Source organism: Melanotaenia boesemani, chromosome 2 (assembly GCF_017639745.1).
Source record: "Melanotaenia boesemani isolate fMelBoe1 chromosome 2, fMelBoe1.pri, whole genome shotgun sequence".
Taxonomy (NCBI): domain Eukaryota; kingdom Metazoa; phylum Chordata; class Actinopteri; order Atheriniformes; family Melanotaeniidae; genus Melanotaenia; species Melanotaenia boesemani.
In genome coordinates, this window is record NC_055683.1 from 37,019,136 (window position 1) to 37,036,923 (window position 17,788).

At 37.2% G+C, this 17,788-nt stretch overlaps 1 protein-coding gene across 1 annotated transcript; it reads right to left on the reverse strand.

Moving 5' to 3' along the window:
• Positions 1-3,565: 3,565 nt before the first annotated feature.
• si:ch211-76l23.4 lies at positions 3,566-17,607 on the reverse strand. Its single transcript, XM_041996649.1, has 4 exons — positions 17,498-17,607; positions 10,313-10,444; positions 8,923-9,052; positions 3,566-5,142 (listed from the first exon to the last, which is right to left on the reverse strand). The coding sequence occupies exons 2-4, from the start codon at positions 10,428-10,430 to the stop codon at positions 4,884-4,886; spliced, it is 507 nt and encodes a 168-aa protein (XP_041852583.1). The 5' UTR covers positions 10,431-10,444; positions 17,498-17,607; the 3' UTR covers positions 3,566-4,883.
• Between the last annotated feature and the right edge of the window lie 181 nt (positions 17,608-17,788).

Consider the following 17,788-nt stretch of genomic DNA (forward strand, 5'->3'; position numbering starts at 1 on the left):
AATGATGCAAACACCTCCATGAAAAAATGTCATGAGGAAAAATCATGCAATCTTCCTTCTTCCAGCTGACTGAAAACATACTGTTCATCATCTACTCACCTCCAGACTAGAAGCCTCTGTGACTGAATACACATTAATTAGATCTGATGTGCAAATTTTTTTTCTTTTTTCTACACACCCACCTGCCACTTTATCAGGTCCACCTTCTAGTATTGAGTTGGACCCCTTTTACCTTCAGATAAGCCTTTATTCTTGGTGTCACAGATTGAACGAGGTGTTGGAAACATTCCTCAGAGGTTTTGCTCCATTTTGACATGCCAGCATCACACAGTTTCTGCAGGTTTGTCGGCTGCATCCATGATGAGAATCTCCCGTTCCACCACATCCCAAAGCTGCTCTACTGGACTGAGATCTGGTGACTGTGGAGGCCACTGGAGTCCAGTGAACTCATTGTCATGTTCTAGAAAGCAGGTGGAGATGATCTGAGCTTTGTGACATGGAGCATTATCCTGCTGGAAGTAGCATCAGAAGATGCTACACTGTGGTCATAAAGGGATGGACATGATCAGCAGCAATACTCAGGTAGGCTGTGGTGGTTAAACCAGGCCAAGTCAGTACTAAGAGGCCCGTTTCCACCACAAGGGTCTAGGTTGTTATGGTATGGTTTGGTTCAATAAATCCTGATCTCTGTTGGGTTTCCACAGCCAACCAGTTATCTGGTAGCTGGGGTATTGGCCCAAGGCATTTTCAGGCCAGCTGAAAGATGTAGTCCCTCCAGAATGTCTTGGGTCTTCGGCAGGGTCTCTTCCTAATGGGACATGTCCAGAACACCTCACCAGGGAGGCATCCCGACCTGATGCCTGAGCCACCTCATTTGGTTCCTCTGGATGTCGAGGAGCAGCAGTTCCTCTGACACTCTCCCGGATGACCGAGGTTCTCTAAGGGAGAGTCCAGATTTCCCACAGAGGAAACTCATTTCACCCTCTTGTATTTGCAATCTTGTTCTTTTGGACACCACTTTTTCCTTTCATCTGATAAAATATTAAAATTTTATGAGAAGTGATAAACATGGGGTGATGGTGGTTGAGGGGAAGTGTGGTCATCTACCAATTGAAAGGTTGGTGGTTCAGTCCCAGTTTCCCCTGACTACATGAAAAATATAGTGTATATGAAACCCAAAATGACCTTTTTTATCATAAACACCTTCACTTATTAGACAGGAAAAATAATTTCACTTTGCTGACAAAAGTGTGTGAACTTGTCAAGTTTAAACTGTACCAGAATATCAGAGAATGATCTTATTCCACAACACATCTCTCAGCTTACACATGAATGGAGCAAAGAGCTTCTTCTCCACCAGCACAGCATCTCTCACACCAGAATGCATGAAATCTATTATTGATCCGAGCGTCGCTTTGACACTTAAATATAAGCATGACAGCTGAGAGGCTGCAGCCAGGGGAATCCGCTCATGCATTGGTTGGGCGAGGTGAATTAGTGTTGGCGTGTGATGGCGAATTACAGCATGAAAGTGAGTCCCTGGCAGGAGTTTTCCTTTCAACACCTGCTCTCATGTTGAATTCATCAGCTGCTTCAGCCAGCTGTGGATGGAGGGGGGAACCTGGAGTTCATGCTGAAGGCTTGGAGATGCACAAGAATTGAAACTACTGCTGGAAAATCACAAACCTGTTATGTATTGCTCCTTCAAATATGTAAAATATGTAAACATAAGACAAATCTGTAAGAATAAGAGACTTTATGCAAACTGTTGTCTGGCTAGTCAGGATTACCTGGGAGATTAACACACTTCAGCAAATAAGCTGCTTAATGCAAAAAGACCCAGGGCTGAAGCTGCATTTTAGCTCCTAAAAAAGCTCCAGGGGTGTTTAAATTCTGGGTGCTGTTATAAAACACTTTAATGCAACACAGGTGACAGTGTTTTACATCTCTGCAGCCATGTTTTGTTTTATTGTTTTTTTTACCCCATGACCTGCTTCCTGAAGTGGTATTTAGTCAGTTTTAGCCAGACAAAAATATAACGATATGATAAAATACCACAGGAAGTAATTTCAGGAAGTCTCACCATCATCCTCAATAGACAAATCATTTCCTTTACTTCTCCTCTTGATGGACTGACAGGCCTCAAATCATTAAAGAGGAGAAACCCAATGATCCTTTACTGAAGTGAAGAACTGAAACAAAAAGGGGAGGCCTGGTGTCACAAATTTATGACAAACCACCTCTGAACTCTTTTCATTTCTTTATACATATCTAATTTATTCTTTTTCCATGTCTGCTTTTATTAATTCATATTTATGAATTTATTTTCATAATGTTTGTTTATTAATGATGTTTATTTATAAATTGTTATCAATTAATTTATTATTATTTAGTCATTTTCTTTTTATATTTTTTTTTCCTGCATTTATTTTGATTTTATATAATTGTAAATACCGTATATTCAGGTGTTAAGGGGTGTAAAAAGTTTTTTTGTTTGTTTTTTTTTTGCTAACTGTTATGAATTGAAGACTCCAGATTTTAATCAAAACCCACAAAGCAGTGGTCAGAGGAGAATGGGCAGACTGGTTGGAGATGATAAAAAGGAAACAGGAAGTCAAATCAGCACTGGTTCCTACCAAGATCTGCAGGATAGCATCTCTGAACACACAACACATCCAGCCTTGAAGCAGATGGGCTATAGCAGCAGAAGACCACACCGGGTGCCTCCTGTCAGCTAATAACAGGAAACTGAGGCTACAATTCACACACACTCACCAACACTGGACAATAGAAGATGGAGAAACGTTGTTGGTCTGATGAGTCTCCATTTCAGCTCCACATTAAGACGCTAGGCTCAGAATTTGGTGGAAACATCATGAAAACATGGATCCATCCTGCCTTGGATCAATGCTTCAGGCTGCTGGCGGTGTAATGGTGGGGGGGATATGTTTCTGGTCCACTTTGGGCCCCTTAGTACCAACATGGCCTGGTTTAACCACCACAGCCTACCTGAGTATTGTTGCTGATCATATCCATCCCTTTATGACCAAAGTGGAGCATCTTTGTGACATGGATAATGCTCCATGTTACAAAGCTCAGATCATCTCCACCTGCTTTCTTGAACATGACAATGAGTTCACTGGACTCCAGTGGCCTCCACAGTCACCAGATCTCAATCCAATAGAGCAGCTTTGGGATGTGGTGGAACAGGAAATTCTCATCATGGATGCAGCCGACAAACCTGCAGCAACTGTATGATGCTGTCATGTCAATATGGAGCAAAACCTCTGAGGAATGTTTCCAACCACTCTGAGAATCTATGACACCATAAATTAAAAAAGGGGTCGAACCTAGTACTAAGGTGGACCGGATAAAGTGGCAGGTGAATTATTCCTAACCTTATAGGTTATTTTAATGAAGGCTGGATCATAGTTTTACTTAGACTGGCTTCAACATATATCTTCACTTAAGCTGAACTGTGTTTATGTCACTAATCATCTGCAACTCTTCTATTTTTAGATCAAAGTAAACTAAAAAAATCTGAAGAAGCAACTGAACTGATGAATGAATGCAATAATTGGGTTTATTGCGAGCTCATAAAATGCAGAAGAGACACAAGCAGACAGGATTTAAAAAGTCAAAAAATTTTCAAGCATTTAAAATTTAATGTACTTTTTAGTTGTTAGGAGAAATATTACACCTAGTGTTAGATTAAAACATGGATCACCAATAAATCATTTTACTTGAGTGACAAATCTCAATAACCCCATTTTTTTCTAAAAAGGCTCCTTCTTTCGCAGTCAAAGAGTCGAAGTCATATTAAACTCATTAATTCCTTCAGTTTTTTTCTTTCGGTTTGCGAAATATCAAAGGCAGTGAAACTTCAGATTACATAATAACTAAGTGAATAAATGAAGAAAAGGGTGATAATAACCATTGATTGGATGCTTTATGCATGTTCTTTTGTGTGTGTGTGTATGAGCTTTTCAATTAGTAAACTGCAAATGGTAAACGTGTGCATGAGTTTAGCTTTTCTTTTAAGCAAACTGTGCTCAAAGAATTTTTCAGATTTGGCCATATGTGCACACAACAGCATCTCACTGAGTCGACATCTTTATGAAGTACATGGTTAATTGGGCATTTTGTGTGTTTTCTCCATTAAAATTTATGTGTGATTAACAATTAATGGAAGAGTAGGCTTTTATGAAAAACAAGTAAATACTCCAAGAGGTTAAGCTTACTGTGGAGGATCTAACAGTTATATAATCACTCCCAGGGCCTCACGTACTGCTGCTTTGTCAGGGCTCTTTGACGTCACAGGAACAGATTGGATACACCTAAGCATTGTCTATGGATGTGGTTAACTTTCTGAAGGGCTATACTTAGGATTTTAAAATAAAATGGCTGCTGAGTTCATGACAACTCACAAAAAATAATCTTTAAATTTCATGCAGTTCACACCACCACCACCCCTCCAACCTCCAGTACAGGAGGCAGTGATGTTGAAGCTGGTGCTTCAGGACTTCCCGTAAGGCAGACATCCATAGAAATGATTTGCACCACTTCTGGTAACAGTATGCCATGACAAAATGACTGACAGGTGCTTGCCTTCCTGATAACAGAAAACCAGTAAAATCTGGACTGGAAGCTCTCACCTGGTATGTTTCTCTTTACTGGACAAGTGTAAGCACTTTTAGAGAAGATTAATGTGAATGTGAACAGATCAAATGATGGATTCTCAGCATGATGGCTGGTATGAGCTACGACAAACCAACAGTATTTGACACCCTGAAAACAGTCGATAAAACCTGAAGCTAAAGGCAAATTAGAAACAGCCTGAAAGGAAACAGATATCATAGTAGAAGAGGCTCCTTGTTGTTTGGTTAGGTCGAGGTGGTGGCTTTCTTCCTCATCACCCTCCTCCCAGTCTGCCTAGGGACTGAGGCTGGGGCGGGGGCTGGATCTGGTCCTGGACCAGGAGCTGGACCAGGTGCAGGGCCAGCGTTGTTGGCACGGCTAACCTTGACCTCATCGATGAAAGCTTCTACGGCGGTAAACTTCTCTGTCAGGTCACCGAGGTGAGCTTTGAGGCTGTTGAACTCCTTGTAAAGGTCATCTAAGGCCTCGGAGAGTGGCTGGATCCTAAACCAAGACAAAACCAGGTCAGGATTTTAACCCATAAAACTTCAAGCCATTTACTGCTATTAATTTAAAACTACATGTAGAAGCTGAAGCTTTTAATCCAGTTAGCATGCAGACATGATGTTTTCAGGACAGCCGCAGTTGTCAGATTATGAGGCTAAAATGATGTAAATGAATGTATGAATAGATATAGCAGCATAAAGGCCGACCAGAACAAGAAAACAGAATTTATTACTAACCGAACTTTTTAGAAATAACACACAGATCAACAGTGACCAAGCCTTTTCTCATCTGCACATCATTCTCACAAGTTTTGGCTTTCAGGAGAAAAAAAATATTGGCATTGAAACAAACACACAACAGAAACAATTTACATATTTACACTTTTTTCTAATTTCCAGTTATTTCTGCTACTATTTACCTGCTATCCTCACTAAACCAACTCCAGCTCAGCTGCTTTGTGGCGCCACCGTGCATCAGAAACGTCTTCTTGGCTTTATTCCAGCCATAGAGGAGCATTATTTTTCTTCTTTTCACACACACATAGAACTTTCTGCTCACTGGTTGATCTTTGGCTGCTCCTGATTGGACATTACCGTCAATCTAAGCTCTCTGATTGGTGAAAAGTTTGACAGGAAGTGGCTTCATCATCATTTCCAGGTCTAAATAGAGGTCTCTTAGCAACATAGTAGTGATAGTGATCTTTTTAACATGAAAATGTGATAAATAACGATGTTATCATGGATCAATAAATGGATGAATAAATATTACCTTTTGTGGTTGGATTGTAAACCTCCTAAATGGGATATAAATGTGTGTGTGTGTGTGTGTGTGTGTGTGTGTGTGTGTGTGTGTGTGTGTGTGTGTGTGTGTGTGTGTGTGTGTGTGTGTGTGTGTGTGTGTGTCTTTTGCATAAAATCGTTTTTATTTTCTCTCCATCCTCTGTGGCTAAAGTCAGATGCCCATTTGCCTGTGATGTAATTCTAATTTTAGGTCTGTTTTGAGTTTTTAAACGATCCGTTTCCTTGACATTTGGCAGTGAGATTGTGGTGCGACCAATGTGGGTTTCTTGCAGCTAAAACAGACAGACATGCTCCTGACATTAACTGATGTAAGAAAACTCTGGAGGCTTAAATAAATTTATTTTATTTCATTTATTCTTTTAACTGTATTTCAACACCAACAGTGGCTCAAGTATTCAGCTTGTTCAAGCCATGTACTGCATGTTGATATAAGTTTGTTTACAGAAGCCCATTTTCACAGATGAAGGGAAAAATCATCTTCAATTTAGTATATTAAGAAACTAACACTATATTTTGACTTGATATCTGAAAAAATATTTATGCTACATCAAAATATAATAAGTACAACAAAAACATCATCTCAAAACACTGACACACTGTTTTGAATTAATTCATTTAGACATTTAATGAGTTCATACTTTGAAACATTAACTTGGAATAATAAGTAATCTAAAAAACATCACTTCAAGACTAAAAAAAGGTTGAACTAAAAAAATGTTAATTTTATTCAATTTAAATAAAAAATACATATTTATTCAAAAATGTATACTTTGTGCATTATTTAAGTGTATTTTAATTTAAATAAATATTTTTGTTATTTTTATGTGTATTTTATTTGAAATAAATAAGTTACTTATGTGAATATATAAAAATAGTTAGAAATAAAAACAAGTTGTATAAATAATTTAATTACTTAAGTAACTAAAAATAAAACAAATTAAAGGTACATAAATAATTACGTAAGTATGTTTAATTTAAAATGTGGTAATATTTCATGCTATACTGGAAGGAATCACAATCTAAAATTTAATACTACTTTAGAATGGTTATGAATGGAAAATTCTTCTTGTCTTCATACCTCCCTACACTCATTGCTTTGTTCAAAATTCCCTTTTTTAAATCTACGTCAAAATATACCTCAAATATAATTCTAAAGAACTCTCTTAAAATTTGGACACAGCTCAGATGAGTATTTTCCCTCAAGAACATGTCAAGGTCATTGATAGAAGTCATCAATTCAAACCTTCAGCTACAGACAAAGCTGTAATAAATGGAACAGAAGAGGAATTGTTGGGATAAAGAATCTATTACTTGATGGCATTTTTGCATCCTTTGGCCCATTCCATTTATTTAGATTCCCAAACCTTTATTTTAGCATAATTTACCTATTTAATTTACCCATTCACATCCCATCCACCAGAATCTCTCCTAGACTCCATCTTGAAACTTAAGATAATGTCCAAGGGGACAATACATTTTCATATCTGTCTATATAAAGTCTTTAGCAGGCTTTTAAAAAATTAAAATCAAAAATTTGTATATATTTACGGTTTATTACTGGGAGATAGTTTAGAACTGTTGTAGTGCACAGGGTGTCCACTAGGGGGCAGAAGACAAGTATTAGTTGCAAGTAGTATGGATTACATGGTTTTCTGTATAATGTTTTAAGTCCCCACCCGCACTCCCCACACCCTTTCTGTCCCTCTCTCTCCCCTCCCTCTTCTCTCTACTTTCTTTTCTATCTCTCTCTCTCTCTGTCCCCTCTGGTCGAGTCCAGCATTAAGAGTCTGATTTAATAAAGTTTTTCATGTCATCAAGAGGGACTTTATACATGTAGTATAAATCCCTGCTTGATAGAGTAAAATTGCCCAGCACCAGACAGCAGCCAGACAATCATTCTGTTTGCAACGATGCTGGACAAGACAGGTTAAAAAAAAAAAAAAAAAAAAAAAAAAAAGAAGACAAGTGTTAGACTGTGTACAACAAGGTTTTGAGTAAAGTTTGTACCATAAAGTGATGCAAAAGTCTCAGAAACTGAATGTATCAAATATGACACATGCAGCATTAAAGGGTTAATGTAAAATAAATAAACAATTGGAGGAAGATTTAGGTTTGAAAACCTCAAAGGAGATTTGGTAAGATTGCTTGTACATCACCTCCACTGGTCTAAAGTGAGACTTGCCATTTTCCATCAATCCCACTTGTGATCCAATTTGCCAAAGTCATATTTTGGCTAAAATGCAATGTCTGTCTAACTGTACTCTCCTAATATTGCTGATTGATTGTGCATCATTGCCTATAAAACCTTGAAACATGACTCAAGCAGTTATGCTATGAGGCTAACGATATGTCTAAGTCCTGTTTAAAACTAGATCGTTTCTGGCAGTCAGTATTCAAACAATCAAATATCCAACAAGAACCTATATGCAAATGTTAGTAATTTTTTTTGTTCTATATACTTAGTTATGTTTGTAACTTTATACTCCTTTCTTTTCCTCCTTGTCTACTGATTCACCTTCTGAACCACAGCAACGTGAAGACCTCTTGAAACTGCAGATTTCATGTGGAATTCTATTCAGATTTTTTAATTGCAGGTTAAGCAGCAGTTTCTCATGATGACATCGGCCACAGACTACCGACTTCAGTTTCAGCCACAGGGAAAAAAACAAATTCCTGTGGTGACTCTGAAGTCGTAAGCTGTTTTATTTCACTCATGTGGAATAGTCTGCTAACACACAGAGGACAAAGACATGTCCTCTGAGACAGAGATATCTGATGCACAGAAGCAAACCCATGTTTGGACACAAAAGATGTAATCAAAGCAAAATGAGGTGACTGGGAAGAAGCTAAAATATTTTCTCGCTAACAACATAATTATGTGATGTTACTGCATCATAGTTATATGTCTTCAGATTCTCCCCAGGCCCAAAAAAATAAAGTTAAAGGAACTTTAAATCTCTGGCACTGTTTTTCCTACCTGGCATAATCCGGCAGCAGAGACTGGTGGTCGTTCTCCAGGAGCCCTCTCATCTGTGACAGGATGTCAAACCTCCAGTTGTCCAAAACCTGGGTCAGGTTGGCCACGCCGCGCATGCTAACCCGCTCAGCTGCGATGGACAAATCACAACGCAAGCACATGGTCCCTGTTAGAGCTTCATCCATACCAGCAACAAACAACATTTAAGCTGATCTTTTTTAAGTTATGTTAAGATTTATTTGATCATTTTATAAATAAGAGTAATTATTTATTTTGTTGTTCAGAACCACCTGGAAAATCCTCCATAGGATCTGTTTAGAAATGAGCCGGTGTTCTGTCAAAACGTGCTACGTTGTCAAAACGTCTTGCTGCAGGCTGAATTTATAGATCCATCTGTTCTACCTGCTCTGTCTGTGTTGTCCATCAGAAAAGAATACAGCGCATATTTTTCAATCACAGTTATGTGCTATTCTGGTCAAATTGTCAGCAACACTGCCCCTACTGGTTACTCACATAGTGCAGCTTGCAAATTCTTAGCCTTCATTTCTGAAGACATGCACAAATGGCTCTTCAAACAAATGCAAAATGTGTAAGGCATCCACCATGATCACACATAATGCATAATTAAAGCAAGTAACAGCAGTATTTTGAAGTCAGCTCTTTAACAGACAGGAAGCCAATGCAAAGATCTGAGGATTGAAGTTATATGATCCGTTTTCTTTCAGTTAAATTCGTTTTAAAATTTATTTATATAGCACATTAAAAGCAACAATCAGTTGACCGAAGTGCTTCACAATAGCAACTGCAGTCATGAGATACAAATAAAACACAAATCATATAAAAATCACAATAACAAGCCACAGTAAACTCTAATTTGCTAGCATTAAAAGGCCAGGGAGATGTGTTCATGTAACAGCAGGATGTTTTGGTACATCCAAACTTTATTTTGATCAATGCATTTGATGAGTGTTTAGATTGGGCTATAGTCTCCTGGTGAGATGGTTATGTAAATTTGTGTATAATAATGGTAACATATTCAATTGTTTTTAATCATTTGAGTTAGTGGGGGCATGTAGATGTTGATGATGAACAGCAGTAGCCCCAGAATGTAATCTTGGGGAGCTCCACAAAGTAGTGCACAGATTTATAGTTACCTGTAGACACAAAGTAATCTGTGTCCTTTAAACAGGACTCAAATCAGTTCTGTGAGGGTATGGGGTTGGATCAGGGTTCTGGTGGTATGGGGTTGGATCAGATCAGAAATTACTTAGATAATGGCTTACAGAATGAAAAAAAGTTTAGAAAACATTCTATCACGGAGCTCTAAAACCATCATGAGTCCTAAACTGGACCCTGAACTCAAAGTAAACAAGCAGTAATTTGTCCTCACAGCCATCCCTGTAGTTCCACTCGTCCGTGGTCTTTGTTGTCGGGCGTCGCCTCTGTGCAAAAACCGTTACCGTAGCGACAACCAGTAACAGCAGCAGCACACTCAGTTTGGGGGCCATGATGAGACCAGCACCTGGAGAAAGAAGGAGACGTGTGTTCATTTCTGTCTATACCAGCTAAAACTGCCACAGTGTGAGTTTCCTGGAGCTGTGGGTCCATGAGGCTGAACATTTTCATCATCATCATCCTCACATAGAAGCCTTTCTCTGTTTCTGTCTTCATGTCCTGTCACAGTTTTATCTCCAACAGGGAAGACACTTTTTAAAGAAAAGAGCAGTTTTGTCCTCATTTTATTCTCTCTCTCCCTCTCTCTCTCTCTCTCTCTACATATACACACACACACACACACACACACACACACACACACACACACACACACACACAAGACAAAAAGGCACAGAAACACTAGTTTATGTCTTTTAATTTCAAGTTGTTGGTGATGAACTAAGGAGACAATAGTAAAATATATAATATAACAGCAAAACCAAAACGACTAAATTTTAGGTTTAAGAAAACATAACATACAACAAAAACTAATGTAAATGTTTTTGTTGTACCTTAGTTGAAATTATAAGTTGAAATCATATTTTCATCTTTGTTTTTATGACTATTTACAAAATATGGTATTGTTATCAGATTTTTTATTGTTGTTTTTTTTCCTTTTTTTATTTTCTAAGACAATATCTGAAATATTGTTTTTGATTTGAAAAAAAATTGTGTTGCCTTGTTGTTGTTCTGACTTCCTTCCTGAATGTGTCTTCCTTCATTTGTTTCATAATAAGTTTTTTTAAGTTGCCATTTTCCCCAAAATACTAATTTTTTATATCTATTTTTATTATGCTTTTTTTTTTTTTTTTTTGCTAGTTTTGCAAACAAATACATATTATTTATTTATTCATTAAGATTTTTGTCCAGTTTTCTTTGGATTAGCACCTCCTTCTTCAAACCAAAATTTTCCTTTTTTAAATGAAAAATTCAAACCTCATGACAGGTGCAGGAAGAAAGGATGTTTTATTGGTATGAGGTTAAAAAAAAAGTTTCATTTAGTTTTTTTAATCAACAAAAGTGAACATGCAGAGGTAAGAGAGGCAAGGCAACTTAATTTATATAGCAGATGAGCGGTTCTCTAAAAGATGTAAGTGAATGACTGACACTGAGGAGGCCATGAATGACTGAACTTATCTGGCTGCTGCACATCTGACTGTCTGTTATTTCCAAAGCTCATGCATCAGTAACTTGAGCAAACTGTTTCATTTTTATGATACTGGGAGGGATATATTTGTGTTTCTCCATTGATGAAAAATTAACACCACCGGTGAGTGAACTGTAGCTGCAGATTTAAAGCAGCAATTGTTGTATTTGTTTAAAAAAACATTACCTGTTAAGTTGCATTGTATGTGTCAACAGCTCCATGTGATGCATCTGGGCTAAAAAGTCAGTCTGGTTCTGAGTTGAGTTTTCCACATAAACACGAGTCCACTTCAACTCAGATCATTTTAAAGTTCTGCTCTTTCTACATCTTCACTTTGTTTCTTTTCTGGGTGTCTGGAATTTAATGTGCCCCACATGTCTGATTTAATCCTCATTTATTCTTTAATTATTCATCTGCTTCACATGCAAACAGCAACTTTTAACCGAGCCCTTCAAATTCCATCTTCCTCCAGCTATGCTGGGTGAAAGCAGATTGCTTTACTGATGGTTTGATTGATTTTTAGAAATAATTGGAAGGAGTATTTTAATGAAGATTGAGCTGCTGCAGCTTAACCATCCTTGATATAAACAACTGATCTCTCTGCATGTTTTGAATCTTCATCAGATTCAAGCAGGACATGTCAATCATCAGAAGTTTCATTTTTTCATTCCAGCAAAATAATTAAATCTCATATTCAAGCTCTCTCTTTGGGTTCAGGCTAAATTCTTTATTTTAACCTAGAAATATAGTTCTGATCACAGGAATCGTCACACTTCCCCTCTGTAGCTAACAAGAAAGAACATCTAACTTCTTGATGTGCAAACTTTTAAGCCTTACAGACATGTTAAAAGAAGGAACAGAATTAAAGCCCAAGGTCATAAACTAAACTTCAGCAGTCATCAAGGACGAGTTTGAGCTCCAGTTACAGAGCTAATGAGCTAACCTGAACCGACAGAGCAACTTGAAAACAGGGAGGAGAGCTGCAGAGGAATGCTGAGTACAAACCACCCCAGCAACTGTATGTTTGTCCCAAACACACCTACAATAATACACAGAAGCTGAAGTAGACTATACAGCTGTCCATACTGGAGACATCTGTTTAAAGAAACCTCATACGTTTGTGGGATGGGCTGGCTGTCAGTGGAAACAGAGAAATGACCAAGTAGTAAGGACATATGAAGGAAAATTTCAGCTATTCTAACCCAATTCACCCACAGGTATCAGACAAAATATCAGACAAACATCCTTTAAACCCTTTGCAAACTTGTTCTAGACATATAAATAGAACTTAGAATTGAATCCTAATTGACATTTAGGTTCTTTGGAAATTTGTTTTATGGGACTCCTCATTTCTTTAAATCTCTAAAAACTGTCTGGTCTCATGCAAAAGCAAGAAATATTCACAAAACAGAAAACTAGGTTTCTGTTGAAGTCCAATCAAACTGAAACTTTGTGCCTCCCACCAAGACTTGCAAAACAGTATTTTAGATAATAATGAATATAATACATTTTTTGTGTCTAGTGTTTTCCCAATATTAATGTTTTTGGTGTTTCGTTTTGTGTAAAACAATGACAAAACAGTGGCTGACTATAAAAATTTAATATAAGTAAAATTTAAAAATACTTTGGACCAAACTGTAGCTCATGTTGGGTGTATACAGTCACTTATATAGCTTAACTTGACCCCTTGAATTTCCAAATCTAGACTTTGTCACATTTAAAATCCCATTAAAAATATTAGTTTTGTGACTGTTTAACAAAACGTAGTGAGAATAAGCTTGTCAATGGAATAATTTTCATGCCTGGTTGTACGATAAAAAGATTACATTTGTGGAAACAAGGAGTGGGTTACCACAACAAAGTCTGTTAGTATGGGTCATAAAAGCTAAAAACATCAATAAATGTCTTGGTTTAGGACATATTGTACACTATACTACACACTTGTGGTCAAATTACAGAAAGGGGAGTTTACAGAGACATAAAGTAGCTGTTAGTGATGCCATGGGGTTGTTAAAGAAAAAAAGATGGTTCAGGAAGTAGCATGTTTGTGGTTGCTGGTTTCAGTACTTTTCGGACTGTTTTCTTTTTAATGTTTAAATCTATTTGTTGCTTCCATTCATCAGGTAATATTATTATGGCACTAACTAATGTAAAATGTAGTCTTTAATGTATTCAGGCTCAATTGTGAAGTCATTGGCTTTTTTCTTGTGGATGACTGACTTTTAGACCTTGATTCTCAGATAAAGTTTGAATTGAAATGAAATTGATCTAAAACCCATATTACCAACAAGGCAGTAATAGACAAGTTATTACTTCATTCTGCTCCTTTTCAGACTTAATACTAGTTATTTTGAACTATTTTGTTGTTTTATTTATGTTAGTTTTGTTCAAAGTATTGGGTATATGTTAGAAATATTACAAACTTGGTAAAGCATTTTAAACAACACAGACATGCCAGTCTTTATATAGAATTTCAAAGTAATTAAAATAGTTATTATGGATGTTACTATCTGGCTGCAGACATGGAGCTCTTTAACCATTACATATTAGCTAATAGCCACATTAGCTGTACAATATCATTTAAGCTAGTTGCTAGCTGCTGTGACTTTGCTATTTTGGGAGTGCAACATATGTTATCCTGCCTATCTGTAATGTTAATGAACACAGTTTGATTTAATGGCAAAAGTAACTTGGTGACACATAAACACTGACATTACAGTCTTTATAAGGACTTTTGAGATCTGCCCATATTAACGTTAGCCATTTAACTATTAGAGATTGTAGCAGATAGCTTAACTCGTCCATAAAGTTATCATTAAACTAGCTGCTAGCTGCTAAAAATATGTTTATGTGGGAGCAATAGACTGCAAAAATTATCAGCACAGCTAATGTGTAACTTAGATAAACTGTATTAAATTGACAAGACTAAAGACACACCTTGAGAATAATAATAATCTTCTACAAAATGATATTAGAAATATCAACATCACATCTTAAACATGTTAGAAGAGCTTCTGATTTCAGCAAGCACCACTGGGGATTTTGATTGGGAAGTGATATTTAGTTCTATTGTTTGTTTGTTTGTTTTTGTGTGTGTTTTCAAACAATAAAATGTGATTTTATCATTTCACAAAACACAAGATCGTTGATTTGTTTTAATATTGGTGTCTTATGTACAATAACTATTATGGGACATATACATAAAGTTTTACATTAATTCCAAGGAAAGAAAAAGAAAAAGAAAGAAAAAGAAATAATTATGAGTTGGGCATGTTAGAATGTAAGACATGTTAGTACAGGAGGTGTTCTCATATTCTTGAAGACTTGATGGCCAGGTTCTTTAGGAAAGGAACAACATGTTATCAGTGATTTCACTCAGGTTTCTCACAACCTACTGAATGGATAGTACACCAGAGTAAGGTGCAGATGGGCTAAACTAAATGGGCCACAACTAAGCTTAAGTTTCTTTACTACAGCCAATATTGTTTTCTTTATTAAAACATGGTCAATCTACTTAACATTTCTTCATAGTTTTATCTATCTCGGTCCAGGTTGGTAAGATTGAACTTTATCGTGTTTGTGTAACAGAGGAAGACCAAAATTAAAACCCAAAAATGAGAGCCAGGTGGGTAAATGATGAATAAACTGAAACAAAGTTACTTTTTTTAGATAAAACAAAAGATGCACAAATGAACAGAAAGAAATTAATGAAAATTTAGGAAGAGCAAGAAAAACTGGAAGATTCATATTGAGGAGGCAGATAAACAACAGAGATCAACCACTAACGCCTGACGTGTGACAGGCAAAGCAAACAGGAAATTAAGTAAATGACGCAGGAAGTAAAGCTAACAGAAAAACAGAATGTGACAGTTAAAAATCAAAATACAGGCTAAAACAACCTAAATCCAAGAGCAAGATATGTGTGTATGTTAGATGATGTCTGGGCTTTAGTATTTTTGTTAATGAGCACGCACATTATAAACTTAGCACAAAAACCAAGGAGTTTAGTGTTTGGTGTTTGGTGAATTATTTCTTTGCTTTGTTTTTTGCAATCAATATTATGTTGTTTGTCTAAGGAAAATGCATTTGTGGAATGAGCTGTGGAATTAAGTATGTGGGTTGTTCCCATGGAAAAAATTGCCAAACTTTTTCTACCAAATTGTTGATTCTGCTGTGGACTGCCAGGACTACCCTTCATAGCAGGCTTGTTTGTGCTGGTATCTGCAAAATGTGCACTGGTACTTGGACATGTCGAGGAGCAATATGTTCAGCAGTGAGTCCAGCATCAGCCAACGGCAGTTGGATCAAAGGATCAAGATGTGGAGAAGATGCAGAGAATGTCATTCTGACTGAGATTCTAAATGATACAAATTTAAAGTGAGTAGTAGAAAAACCACTTTGGTAGAGAGAATTTAGTTTTTCATTGGTACAACCCACATGCTAAACACTGATACTGCTCATCCCCCAAATGCATACCATTTAAAAGAGAAATAAACAGCTTTCCAACTCAATAAGATTTATTTCCAAGAAGCATTGTTACAAAAAAGAAATAATCCACCAAATTATTATTTTTTTTTTTTTTTTTTTTTTTTTGCTTAGGTTAAAAATCATCACTTTCCTCGGTATATATGCTATTCAGATACACTATGTTTCTGTTTTCCAGAGCCAGATCCTTGTTTTTGTTATATTCACAATGGCGCTGTTTAGTGTAAGCAAATCATGGTCACATCCATGGAGATTCATGGAGAGTTGTGAACACGCATTCAGACTCTGGTGCGGAACTCTGGTCCCCTTGAATACCAGGGTTCTCGGTCTGCTTGTAAGTGAACTATGGTCCGGTGCGCTGACTGTGTGAAAGCAAACAGACCATCCAGCAGATCAAAGACAGTAAGTGATGTATGATGCGATGTACCCCAACATGTCAGATATCTGCCTCTCCTGCTGCTCATACTGGACAAATTCTGGTGAAAACCACATTGGATTTTAACACCAAAGCAAAAACAGAAACAAGACTAAATAAAAAATATATTCTTGCTCCATTGTTTTCAAGTGGTGAATGAGATGTTATCTGTCCTGGCCAATCAATGAATTGAATATTCTTTCATTTTCCTGGTCAGCAGTTGTTTTGGGGAATATTCCCACCTTGAGCTGGTGTTGTAACTCTGTGACGTTGTACAGATTAGTTCGCTTGACGAACCAAAACCAAACCCAATGAAGGTGTGGAAATTTGGGGAATTTCCCACCAAATCAAACCAAGTCCTCCAGTACAATCTTATATTCTCCTGCCAAGTTCAGTTTAGTTCCTGTCACAATCTGCTCTAAGTTTGGATTCCTTTTACAAACTCATGGCAATGGCAGTGTCTTTACTTTTTGTGTTTAAAGTTTTGTATTTTCTTCACCTGAATCCTGAGTCTGAATCTGCACTGATGTCCTCCCACCCACATACCATCATAAAAACACCTGAATCACAGGTATGCAAACCCACGCAGGCTCCAAAGCACATTTTCTGCCTGCATCTCTGCTGCAGGTTCTCTCATAAACAGCCAAATCTGATCAGCTGCAACCAGGCTCAATCTGGCTCCATGAAATAAGTATGGCCTTACTGAGCAGGAAGGCACATAACACAGTTATACAAATCCCTAGAGGTTTTCAATATTTAGATGGCAGATGCCTTATTTAAATTAACATTAACAAAGATTCTCATTTCAAGTTTGCATACGTAGCCCTCCTGATTTTACGCAGCATGAATGCAAGATGATTTCTAACACAGCAACTATGAAAACTGTCTTTTAATGAAAATAAAACAAATGTGAAAAGAATAATGGCCTTTAATATAAAGGTAAAATTTAAAGCACAAACACTCCCCTACTGACAGCACTCCTCTGTCTTTTCTGAATCATCCACTTATAAAATATTTAAAGCATTGATCAGTACCTGTTGTTCTGCAGCTCCTCTGCAGCACAGCTTCCCTCTTGCTCCAGCACAAGTCAGTGACAGGCCTGCAAGAGGTGCAGAAAAAGCTGGAAAAAGAGAGAAACAACACACTCCCCTGCAGCACACAAGCATGCATGCACATGCAAACACACAAACACAAAAATGTACACTCACACTTTTGTTACACACACACAAAGTGTTTTCCCATTCCCCCATCATTACAGAGGCCCGATGGTCAGCAGTGTGGTTTGGGTTGGAGGCAAAGCTCCAACACCTTTGTTGGTTTCATGT